Source organism: Corvus brachyrhynchos, unplaced genomic scaffold, assembly GCF_000691975.1.
Source record: "Corvus brachyrhynchos isolate BGI_N302 unplaced genomic scaffold, ASM69197v1 scaffold91, whole genome shotgun sequence".
Lineage (NCBI taxonomy): Eukaryota > Metazoa > Chordata > Aves > Passeriformes > Corvidae > Corvus > Corvus brachyrhynchos.
Genome location: NW_008236442.1, coordinates 1019082 through 1031789, shown reverse-complemented (window position 1 = coordinate 1031789; position 12708 = coordinate 1019082). Strand labels below are relative to the sequence as shown.

Sequence of the window (12708 nt, the reverse complement as noted above, 5' to 3'; positions counted from 1 at the left end):
GAGTGAGAAATAAGGAAAAAAATCTGCATGTTTATATGTTTAATTCAGCCAATCATGTAGTATTAGTATACTATTTTACTAAATTTTTTCCCATTGTTTTTAACTAGAGTTTTCCATCTTCTCCATACCAGGACTGCCAGTGACAAAATTCAGTAATATTCTGCAGAACATGATTTCAAACATACACAGGCTTAAACAAGGCTCCGTGGATAGTGATACTGAGGGGTGCCAAAATGATTGCTTTCACTCAGCTTTCAGGGTATCAACACTGATGTATGACTAAAACCAATTGTATTGAAATCAAACAGAAGTCAGACTCTGACCACAATTTTATGTGCATTAAGTGCTGGGAGGTGATGGGGAAAATGGACCATTATTCCATAAGGCACATGGTTTCAGCCCTCTGAAATAAGCACAGCACTGCAAAATTAGATGATGCTGACCCTATGGTGAGCAACAGTCTCCTCCAAAGCCTTTTTTGCTCATCAGTTGCCTCTTCTGCAGATCCACCTTGTTCTCCACAGGTTTCTCACAATGCTGCTCCATTAACTCTGGTCCCAGTTTGGGGCTTGTGGAGATAGTGGCAGACTTGAGCTTGAAGGTCAGCGTGGATGTGTCAGCTGGGGCACATGTTTTGGAGCAGGTGGAATTAGAAAATGAAAAGAGTAAAGGCTGCCACTTCCACAGAGCTTACAGCACAAATAACACAACAGTTATTTAGCAATCTTGTCATTGCAGGCAAAGTTACAGCTGAGTCCTGATGGTGCTTTGATTTTAAAGCTCAATCCTTGTAAACACATTGGCTGAATTAAGGATATGGATAAAGGCAGTGGGAGGCTCTTCCCCTGCAAAGAGCAGAAAACAGTTTGTCTTGAAAAAATTAATTGTGGATACAAAAATGCTGCTATCAACAATTTTCTTCTATTTTCTAAGCCTGTGAAAGACTTTTCTCTCTCACAGAAGATAGTAGCAGAGTTCTATAAACAATGAAACACCTGCAACCTTGAGAAGCCTTGTTTATACTAAAGTAGAAAAATATTTTGACAATGGATGTTTTAGGATTTTAGCCAATCACCCCCAAGAGGTGGCTGATCCCTTGTCTATGGAGAAAAAGTCTATAAAGAGTTTGTAAAATAATTAAATAGATCAATCTTGCTGCACAATTCCTGTCTGCTGGATCTTCTCTCCTCTTCCCTACGGCTGCGGGACGCAGTAATATTTTCTGGCATGCCCCTGTTTAAACAATTATTTGCAAAATTTTGGAAGGGATTTCATTTCCCCGGAACTCAACATTACATTTAGGTTAACAAGCACCAGAAGTAAAACCAATCAAAATTTTACAGTCAGTGAGGACAGAACCAACAACATATAACAGCCTTCCAGATTTTCGTTGATATGGTGATGAAACACGAAACACAAATATTTATGAGCTGAATACTGACTCCAATATCATTCAGAAAGAGTCCTTTTAGTGCCCCAACTAACCTTTCAGAATTACAAGAGAGGAGACTTGCAACAGATAAGCTCTTCACCCTAGGTCACCCTGAAAGTACTTTATCACCACATATATCTCTCCTTCATTGGTGTTAGGCAAAGGAGAATGAAAATGTGAGATAGGACAATGCTGCTCAATAAAAAAACAATGACAAATCTGGAGATAACTGGAAGTGGTGGATCAAACTGATGATATCCTGATTTTTGCCTTTTTCTTTTATATATTCTCTGTATTCTTTACACATATATTTGTAGCCTATTAATGCATTAGTGGCTAGTTTTCCCAGTAGTTTTCCATGGCCTTTCCCTAGGCAGAAAGATGAAACGCATTCCAAGGGTCCCTATCCTGTCTTGGTTCTCCCTGGCTACCAAAGTTGAAAACTGCTCTTCAAGACACCTTTTCATAAACAAAGTACAGCTAGTACCAAGGGGGGGGGTGCTCCAGAAAAGGGTTGAACCAGAAGGGGGAATTACCTCATCACCTGTGCTTCTAATTGGGAATTCTTGTCAATTATGATAATGTGCTAAACTTATAAAAACTGTACTCACCCTGTGTGGGTGGGCTTTTGTGGAAATTTTCCATATCTGCCCCTGGAGGCCTCCAATAATGATCAACCTTTATACTACCTCCTATATTAATACTATCTTGAAAGTGTGTGTTGTTTCATTTATAGGTTACTTAAGGCATCAAACTACTGCACAATATGCAAAAGAAAGCCTTATTTACATCATAGCATTGAGGCTGGTGTATTATTAAAAGGAACAGCCTTGAGCTCCTGATAGAAGAACAGATGATCTCCTCATTCACAGCCAAGCCACAAGAAGGAACTGCTTACCAGCATCTCACAAAGTCTGTGACCCAGCCAAGAACTGAGCCCAGATTTCTCAGTGGCAGTCCAGCATCATGAACACATCCTCCCTATCAAAGGAAGGCTGGAAGAAATCTGACAGTGTAAATCCATGCAAGAAAATTGAATCTACCTAATCTAGAAAACACTCCTCCGTGTCTGTGAAATGTATCATTCCAGGTCAAGAGGAATTTGTCTCATCTCATGTCACACACATGCCTCATGCTGCTCTGCACTACCTCAGCAATGTGTTGGAACCTGGAGAGAAATAGGAGAATCATGGCACAGCACTAAGCACTCACCCCACGGTATCTTCCACAAGGCAAACAGGGTCTGCCCAAGGTTCCACATCAATGCCATCTCTTCACACTGCACAGCTCAGAAATGACCTGTGCCAGGTGACACTTAGGAAGAGGGGAGGAGAGAGTAAGAAGCCAGGACTGTTGAAACTCTGAAATAGGTACAAGTGCTGCATTCTTGTTTGGGATGCTGCAGGACTTGGCTATTTTTTCCTGCCCAGGTCATTTCCTTCTCCATACAGAAGAAGAAGGTAGGTGCTGCAACCTCTAGAAAATACAAGCAAGAAACTCATCTTAAACTAAGGAAAGGAGATTCCAACTTGACCTAAAGGGAAGAAATGAAGGTTACTTGTGATGCCGAGCAAAAAAATCCTTTACAATAGCTGTACTGCTTTGCCCATTTACCAGTTTGCAGTTTTGTTCTACTTCCATAAATCAGAATTTGTTATCAAGCACATTATTTTGTGTATCTATCTGGGTGGCATAGGAATTGAAAACTGAAGGTTGTAACAAAGCCACACCTCACCTGTGAGGTGGCTGCTCAGCTTAACACCTCCTCAGCCCACATCAGCCCACAGGTGCCAGACAGGAACAGCAGGAGTCTCCCTGAAAGATTCACAGGCAAGGTAAGGAGTGTAGCACTTGGGAGTGGAATAGGAGTTTTCTGATGATCAGAACTGAGAAGGAAACTCACTTAATGCACTCAAGGAAAGAAGGGAGTGCACCTGTAAAGCCAGGGAGTTTGTCACAGTTACTTAAACAAACACAGAACAGAAGACATATGCTATGCTTTAAATTCTACTGTAAGGGACCACCATTTGTGCACTCACTGAAAAAACAGACTAAAATGCTTTTAATAACTATGGAGACTGAAATGAAACTATACAGGACAATGTCAAAACAGAGGTAACAAGGAAAAAATATTTTCAATTATAATTCCCTTAACCTGAACTGATATAGAAGATCCAGGGGCAAGTTTCCCAAGGTGTGAGTGTGGGATTACATGCAGAACTTCTGCAGCACCATTCAGGGAGCATCTCCCCAGGTACTGTTTTGCCAGTCAAGCCAGGAAAACCTGCCAATGCAGAGAGGCACTCACCATGAAAAGCCCAGGAAAACGAGAAAAAAATGGCAGAGTTTTGCAGAGCAGTTGGGATCCAGATGGCGTCATGCTACCTGGCAGACCATGGGCATCCTGTACCATCCCTGCCTGCACCCCCTTTTACCTGCTGGGAAAAGGAGCACCAAATGAGGAACACTGGAATGACACTTTCCTTGTGATGGACTCCAGATGGGGCTTCTTAAGCAGCTCCTTAAACTTACTTCTGACTTTTCTGACTCTCACAATGTGCAGAGCATGAAGTGCTTTTGGCACACACAGTCAGCTTGGTGTGGGATAATTTGCTACACCCAGAAATGTCAGCGTTCACCTGAGAGCGGGTGATTTTGCATCATTGCCCTGGCACTGAAGACAACTGGGTAATAGAATAGCTTGGAACACCAAGGAGCACAGAAAGAAAGGCTATTAAAAGCAAGGGAAGTCTCCTCAGTGAGTTATAAAGCTGCAGTCACCGCAGAGCCCATGAAGGACAGACAGTGAAATTCATTAAAGAGGTCTCAGCAAACATTCCTTGTGTCAATTCCACTCCTGAGTTATCCTCCAGCCTCCACCTATGCTGCCTGTGCACCTGGTTCTTCTTGGGTGTTTCCAAGATGAGCAACTGTCAGGACAAGGCACAGCCTGCGTGCTCTGCCCAGGACATCAGCACCTTCAAAGCTGTGAACCATGCTGGGGCAGAGCCAGTTTAGAAGAGTTTGACTTTCTCTAGCCTATCCCTACCTCACAAGCAGCAGCAGCCAACTCCAGCAGCTGAGCTCAGTCACAGCACTTCTCTGAGAAAACAGCATTGGACCTGGGCTGAATCAGGGAAACACACATTTGTTCTTTTTGTACACTCCATCCATGAAGACAGTCCCCTCTGGGCCAGGCTTTGAGCGTGATCACTCCAAATATACACACGTGTTGAGGAATGGCTGGACACGATCCTGCTTTTTACCCACAGTCACTCATTTTCCTTCAGTCCTTGCTGCTAAATAAGATCTGGCTGCCTCCTCACTCACCTCTGAACATCTGTATTGATGCCCTTGTACCTACCTTTAATTATCAGGGTGCTTGAAGTTCTACAGATAAACATAGATTCTCTTCATATGGAATTATCCCCCATGCACAGCTCCCCATGTGACAGGAGCAAGAGGACTGAAATTAGTCTGAGAGCTATTCATATTCAATATAAGGCTGAGCCTTTAAACATCCCCGTATTCCTTTTCTGGTTTTTGTTTTGTTTGGTCAGTTTAGTTTGGGTTTTGGGGGTGTTTGCCAGGTTTTTTCTTCCTTTTCCATATTCTTACACCATGGACAGCATGTGCATTGGGGATGGGCAAACAAACTGTGGCAGTAGGTGAACAGGTAAAGTAATGGGGACTGAGGCATTTGCAACATTTTGGATACTACAGGACAAAACCATGCAAAATTTTGGGTTTCTGAAATCCTCCACAGCTGTTGCCAAACACAGGAGCTTGATCCCAGCAGGGAGGAGTATCCCAGAGAAGAGGTGACTGGTACTCAAACCTTCCTCCTCAGCATCTCAGTGTCTCACTGCAGCAACACAGGCCCCTTCCACACTGCTTAACATATCACTAAATACCACTCTTGCCATACAGTACACATAAATATGCACTAATCCATGCACAGGAATACCTTTGGTTGTCTCTGATATCAGACCCATAAATGATGGCATAGCAAATGGGGGCTAGTGCTCCTCATACCAAACAGCTTTTCCTTGTATTCAACTTCATCACAAGTAGGTTTTTATATGCTAAATTTATGCGAACAAATGCTATTTTGGCAAATTCTTCTGTCAGCATTTTTATGACAACGGATACATACAGAATATAATGACCCCAGCTCACTGAAGAAAAAAGCCAGCACTTCTGAGAAAATTAGATTTAGGGAAGAATATTCTGGTCTGGAACAACTGTCAGTATCTTCATAAAATTATTCATTGTTTCCCTCACTGGTGAAATTTATTGGAAATAAAGGTAAACAAAAGAGAATTAAGGAGAAGCAGGTAAGTTTCTTAACAACCTGCAGACATCCCCTTGAACTTTCCCTGCCATTCCCACTACACCAAGGTATGCAGGGCTCTGTCAGGAGCTTGTGTAGCGCATGACCGTCGGCACTGAAGCTCTTTGGAAGCTTCCCAAGGCTCTGATTCATCTTCACACACATCTGTAGCACATTAAGCTGTGCATTTGTTATCTTGGAGCTTTGAGATAAATAATGTTTCCTATCTGACTAAATAAAATCACATTACTGCTTCAAAAGGCATCACCGTAAGAGCTCAAGATCCAGACAGATCATGTTAGTTGAGCTCCTCAGTCCAGTGCCTTGCAAGGGCAGAATCCCTTTGATCAAGACTTGGTAGACAAGTGCAACCTGCTGCATGTGGAATCTGCTCAGGGCAGAGACGTTTGGCTGCCCTGAAAGCAGGACATCCTTCCCCTGAAGTGGCATTTCGCAGCACCAGCCACAACTGGTGGCTTTCCACAACTGCAGGAAGACCTGCAGCCCTCCAGGGCTCTGTCCCTGTTTCTCATGAGAGTGGCAAGGCAGTTTGTTGCCTAGATAAGGCCAGATATCTGGTTTTCAATTTGTTTGCTTAGTTCTTTTTCCAAATATGCCATAATCTGTTGATCTGTGTAATGCAGATTACAGACTCTGCTTACAAATAAAATTAGCTACTTGCTTGGTTAAAAGATCAGAATCAAGGTTGTCCCAGGTCACAGACAAAAACGCAACATCTTTCCTTAAAAATATTTAAAAAGTAATTAAAATAGTGACTTCCATCAACCTGGTGATGCTGCATGAGCTGTTCAAGCTGAGAGATGTTTTATGAAAAATACATCCTGTATTTGGAGTCCTCCATTCACATGGCATAATCCCATGACCTGGAAAAGTCTCTGCAATTATGATCCCATCACTGTTCCCCCAATATGTAAGAAAAAAGAAGTAACACTTTTTAGTTTGCTTTTATCAAGATTTTATGGGATCCAATGTGAATACTGCTACCTGGGCAATATCAGGAAACTCTCATTCAAAATAAGATCAATTGCCAAGGTGATCCAGCTGCAACAAAGCACAGTGAAACACAAACCCAAAAAGGAAATAAGAGTTCTCCCTCTGCTCCATTTTCCTGGTATGTGTGCATAAAATGCTATCTTCCGAACTAAAATTGCGACAAACTACCAATTAAACATGGGCTTTTTGGCCTTCATATTCCATCTGAATAATACAGTATAGAAACAAGTTTCAGTGCTTAGTATTTTTAGCTTTATTGAGATGAAGCATTAAAAAGGAATATCTAATACAGATTCAGAACAGTTCCAAAAAAATTTCAGCAATTCCAACAATAACCCATGGATTACAGCAGATACACTTGGACAGTGTGTTACTAAAAATGTCACCTAGAGTGGACAATGTTACTGTCCAGAAGCCAGATGAGCTCCAAAAGACCTCTAACGCTGTCCACGTCATTAATTGTTGTCTTCCCTGATGGAGGAGACGTTCAGATTTTTTCCAGGAGAAAAAAGGAGGTGAATGGGACTTCATCCTTCTCAATCTCCAGATAGGTGTTTACTAATTCTTATCTAAGGAGTACAAGCCACTGGCATGGCCTAGACATAGCACAGAGCAGAGAATGCAGCAAGAAGACAACTTACCAAGATTTCACAGCCTTTTTAAAGGTAAATTACCCAATGAAAACTTAAAACACAAGATATTTTCACTTTTTTACCAATGTCCAACAAGTTCCTAAATCACGTAGACAGGAACTGCGGAACTCTGCATCCAATCGTCCCAGACCACTATTGCTGCAAAATATGGAGTTAGTGAAGAAGGAGAAAGACGCTTTTAACTACAACTTATCCTCCTTTTTGAGGTTTTCTACTTCTATTTGCTATGCAAATAGACCTAAAAACTCTAAATTTTTCACCCTGTGATAATCTCACATAGTATTCTATCATCCAATTCACACCGTTGTAGATTCAAATTCTTCCAAGAGGCTAGGCAAATTTTCCCATGGACAAAGGTCAAAAAAACCAGTACTGTCCAGGGGGGTAAAACCTTTCAAAACAGGCAGAGAAATACTCTCTGCATTCTAGATTCCCACAGACCTCTCTTAAGTATTTAGACCAGGAATGCTCTTTATTGACTCTTTCTGGCAGGTATATACAGACTTGACCTTGACTGGAACCAATAGTCATCTTCATCCATGCACAGGCTGAGCTGCTCACACACTATTATATAAATGTGTATATATGTAAAAAAACCCCAAAAACATATACCTGATGGTTTTTATGGATAGACAGATATATAAATAATACCCTGGACTTTACAAAACAAGCTTACACCAGGACATGCCTCCCCACTGGCCTCGGCGCCCCTAAAACTACACAAGACGTTGTACACTTAATAAACATGGTTTCACTGCTGTACAGAAAACAGCAGTACACGCAAATATGGACACACATCTATTTTCAGTCCACCAGAACAAACAAAATGATATGGGAAGAACAGGGAAACAGGGAGATAATGAGCTGTCATAGCGAGTAACAGTTTGGCACCAGTGGTGCAGCTCTGAACAGTCACAGTTACCAAATAATAGTGTTTACTTCAGCATTCCTGTCGAGATCAACTTGATGCCTCAGGCAGTTTGGGGAAGAATCACTTAGTCAACAAGCAAAATTCAAATTTAATTGGAGGAAACTAATTAAACTGAGCATGAAAGTCTTCAAAAGTATTTGACAAGGTCTGAAAAGACACCTTAGTACAACTGAACTGACAAGATTTTGGAAAAGTCTCTATTTCTCTCATTTTAAAACACTGGGATCTTAGGCTGTCCAAGAAATATGTTTTATAGTTCATCTCTTGCAATAACGCCATCACTGCGGAAAGATAGCAGCAACATTACCTTCCTGAGAACCCTTTCATGTAGTTTCTCTGATATAATGCTGCTGCACTTTTAGAGATGTGACTGTAAAGGATGAAAAGTCACTTTAAAGAAATCTTCAAGGATCTTTTAATTGGTTTTCATTTTACAGAGTTTTGGGACTGTACATCTTACTCTTTGAGATGCACCAGGATCCCAACTGCAGCCTGGCTGAGTCACCCTTTGGCTCTGCAGAGGTGAACAGTGGCTGCTGCACATCCCAAACCACTGCTCCGTATGTGCACCATCCTGGCAGGCTCCATCTGGGTGCAGGAAGGGTCCTCACAGCAAAAAGGGTCAGTGACTCCAAAAATCCCCTAACCAGGAGAAGGTTTTCTTCTAAGTTAGACTCTGGCAAGTACAGCAGGTATGGATAAATGCAAGCATGCTATTATATTATTTTTAATTGGTTCCCTGTGTAAGATGATCCAGATACTCACCAGTGATACAAAACTTAAGCAACCTGATACACAGATATGGCATTAATTTTCTGTAAAGTATACTAGATAGGAAACCAGTTGTACTTAACCTCCATTACAGTCTATTCTTCCCCAAATTTCTCATCCTTTACAGATAACATACTCCAGGTGATGTGAGAGGAGGGGATCTGCTAAATTCAAGCAGCAAGGCAAAGGCCTTAGATGGTGTCAGAGACATCATCCTGCCTGTGCAGACATGGAGCCACGGCAGAGTCAGGATGCTCTCGCTGCTGTACACAACTACCTCAGACGGGTTTTATCCCTGAAAAACCTCGGAAAACAATAACTCTGACGTGAAGCATTTTGCCCTTGTCAGAAAACAGCATTAATTCTGCAGCAGCCCATTCAAAGTGACTGAATCTGGGTCAGGCGGCAGAGCCCGGGCTTGGCCAGCGCCCGCCACCAGGTGTCACCAACTTCTTGATCAACGCAGATCTGATCCCAAAATGCGCTTTTATCAGCCTGTTTATTACTCACGGTGACGACTGTCACACGTACCACACATATAACCAGAAAAGCAGGCACTTTCTCCTCCAAAACCACATGCTGTTTGTTCCCGTTGAGGTGCCTCTGGGTAACTCCCCTGTGTTTACAGTCACTCCGACAGCCTGTCACCTTACAGAAAAAGGGAACCCAACCCAACTGTGAGGTGTAACTCCTGTTCCCATTAATGACGTGGAGGCTTGAGGGTGCCATGTGCCGTCTCTGAACAAGGAGACGCAAACCTGCCCCAGCCCATAGGGAAACCTACTATTCCAACCTTTGCTTTACTATCAAAAAACTCCCCACTGAGTAGTTATGGTCTAGATTTACAGAGGAGAAATTATTTGGGTCAAGCCCACAATTCCAACTGAAGAGCAGTTAGCTCCCAGACATGTGAAACAAGGTATAAGACACGAAAGTTAAAGAGTATCTTGGAAAAAGGTAAGTGACAACTGTAAAAAGCACTGTTACTTATCCTGATGTCTGAGCAAATGGTACTGCTCAAAAAGTGGAAGCAACAGAAAGAAAACCAACTCAGAATATCATCTTTCCTGTCTCATATCTTCATGTATATGCATGACATTTCACAATCAGTACAACGTAAGAACTAGAGAGAAAGTATGAGTTACTAATACTTCTGCATCAGTTACAGAACTTCTGAAAAAAAATGTTATCACAGGAGATAATCTATCTCAGGCTCCCAGTGAAATGCTATGCATGGAGCAGGGATACACAAAACCAGCACCCAGCACCAGCACTGGGAATGGTGCCACTATACTCGGTGCCTACAGACATTGCCACACTTTGAAGATGATCAACGAGGAAATATTCTTGCAGCATCTGGACACTGCCTCAGCATATGAAAGATACTCCCGGAGGGACTCAAACTCTCTGTTTATTCTGGTTTGAGCTACCAGGGATGCAAATGTCTCTAACTGAGAACAGATCTTCCTTACTGGTCGATAACCCCCAGCTCCTTTCGCTGAAGCAAGCAAAGCCTTGCTGAGTGAAAAAGTTTAGTGGCCTTGAAACCTTCGAAATCATATGAAAGTCAGGACTTCCTGTTCCTCTTCTCTATCATTCTGATTATCCCTCCCAATGTCAGAACCTTGTCAAACACCTCAAAACTCGTAGCATCCATCTGGCAGGTCCTCATGTCATCATATTCTTGCAGATTGTCACTATAATGTCCACTGAAGGCACCACCACAGCACACACTATCCATCAGGTTCAAAGAGGATGTTGTCCTTATCTTCGTATAAATTAATCCCTGGAATCTGCGTGTTTGTGGGGTTTTTTTTTTCTTTTTGCAGATTAGGCTTTGCAGATGCTGAACTCAAGAGACAGACACAACACCAGAAATGTTTTACTCTGCTTTCAAGGTATCACTTTATATGGCATCTGTATCAGGAATATTTTTACTTTGGATAGCCATCAAAGCCCCATATCAAGTTTAAGTTAAAACCTCCATACCAAGGCTGCAAGAAATGCTTCAAGATTTTCAATTGCATTTAGAAATCTGAAAATTTTCAATTCAAATGAGAGCTGTTAAGTAAAAATGCCTCCAATCTGTATTGATTTCAATGACGTTACATAAAATTTGCAGACCAACCTTGCCTAATAGCAATGAAAAATCTCAAGGGTATTGTATGAGATGTCAAAAATCTGTGACAGCAGAGATTTTCAGTCTGAAAAGCAGAAGTACCACCTGGCATACAAGCTGAATTGTTCTGGTGAGATCTTTGATAGTAAGTGACCGTGGTGTGTTCAACTTATTTATGACCAAGAGCCACAAATCTCTCTCCTCTCTCTGGTTTTCTGCAGTCACACAGATGCTGTACTCTGCACGAGAATTCTGCTGTGAAAAATGCAAAACACCACAGAAATGGTCCCGCTCCCACCATGGAGGAGGGCAGCAGCTTCGGCACAAGCCCAGGATCAGGCCCTTTGCACAGGGAGCCTCAGAAATGGCTGAGCCATTTTCCTGGGGAAGACATCTCCTCCTCTGACAGCGCCTGGCTCAAACAAGCAAAGAGGGCTTGTGCTCTGCCTTGATTTTGCATCTCATCATCCCACTCTTCACAGTGAGCAGATGTGAAGAAGCTTTTTAGTTTTTGGAACATTGCTGCATCCAGATCAGATAGAAAATACTGCACAACACCAGAAAACTGCCCAAATACATCAAAGTGCTATATCCTCTTACCCCTTAACCTACTCGTTTAATCTAGAAGGAATTCCAGACCTCCTCCTCAGGAACCCTGGATTAAATTCCCAGCTCAGACACCCATTCCTTGCATAAGCAAACACCAGCCTTTCCTGCCCCTTGCTTTCATGCATGAAATGGAGGTGGTGACTGTTTCTATAAAGCAGGGAGGATGTTTGGAAACCCTTACAACAAGCCACATTTCAATACAGCAAAGGGTGAAGTGAATGCCTAAGTCACACTAAAGGGTTTTAATTGTGTTTTTTTCAATGGTGAGGCACTGCAAGTCAAGAGCTGTGACAATATACCCTAAATAATACAGGATTACCACATTGTGTCAAACAAACATATAATTAAGCAGCTTTAATATGTTAACAGTTTGGAATCAGATTAGTGTTGTATTAGGCTAATAGAGTTGGTCGTCATCAATCCAAATCAATTGTTCAACTCTGTTTACTTGGATTTTTTTCCAGAAATTTAAAAACATAACTCTAATTCTCAGCAGAATGTGCACATGCTGTAAGGCAGGATGAATTCATCAAGATATCTGGGCACGTGGATAACCAAGTGCAGCTTAACTGGTTCAACCACACAATGAAGAACTAAACGCTCTAATTCCCTCTGATGAGATTTTTGTACTACAAGAAGATGTTACAGTGCGGATACTGTAACACGCGTATCAAACAAGGAGGCCTGTGGAAAAGAGATAGATATGGACTGATTCTTGATAGATGTTTCAGAGATGTTTATTTCTCCAGCTGCATGGCTGGGGCTCTGCCGAGGAACTGCTCAATCACGGGACCCGAGGGTCCTTGCCCGTGCAGGGGGACACAAAACAAACAATGGGGAAGGAGA

The 12708-nt window shown here is 42.1% G+C and overlaps 1 protein-coding gene across 2 annotated transcripts in view; it reads right to left on the bottom strand.

The window, feature by feature from the left end:
• The window catches only part of SYNPR (synaptoporin), a 94765-nt gene that overhangs the window by 67253 nt on the left and 14804 nt on the right, over nucleotides 1-12708 (bottom strand). The window contains exon 1 of one of the 2 annotated variants that reach the window (XM_017747159.1): nucleotides 3741-3827. The exons of the other annotated variant lie outside the window; for it this stretch is intronic. Within the exon in view, the coding sequence (XP_017602648.1) occupies nucleotides 3741-3812 (72 nt within the window). The 5' untranslated portion in view covers nucleotides 3813-3827. Of the gene's footprint in view, nucleotides 1-3740; nucleotides 3828-12708 lie in introns of those variants that run through there. 2 annotated transcript variants of the gene reach the window in all.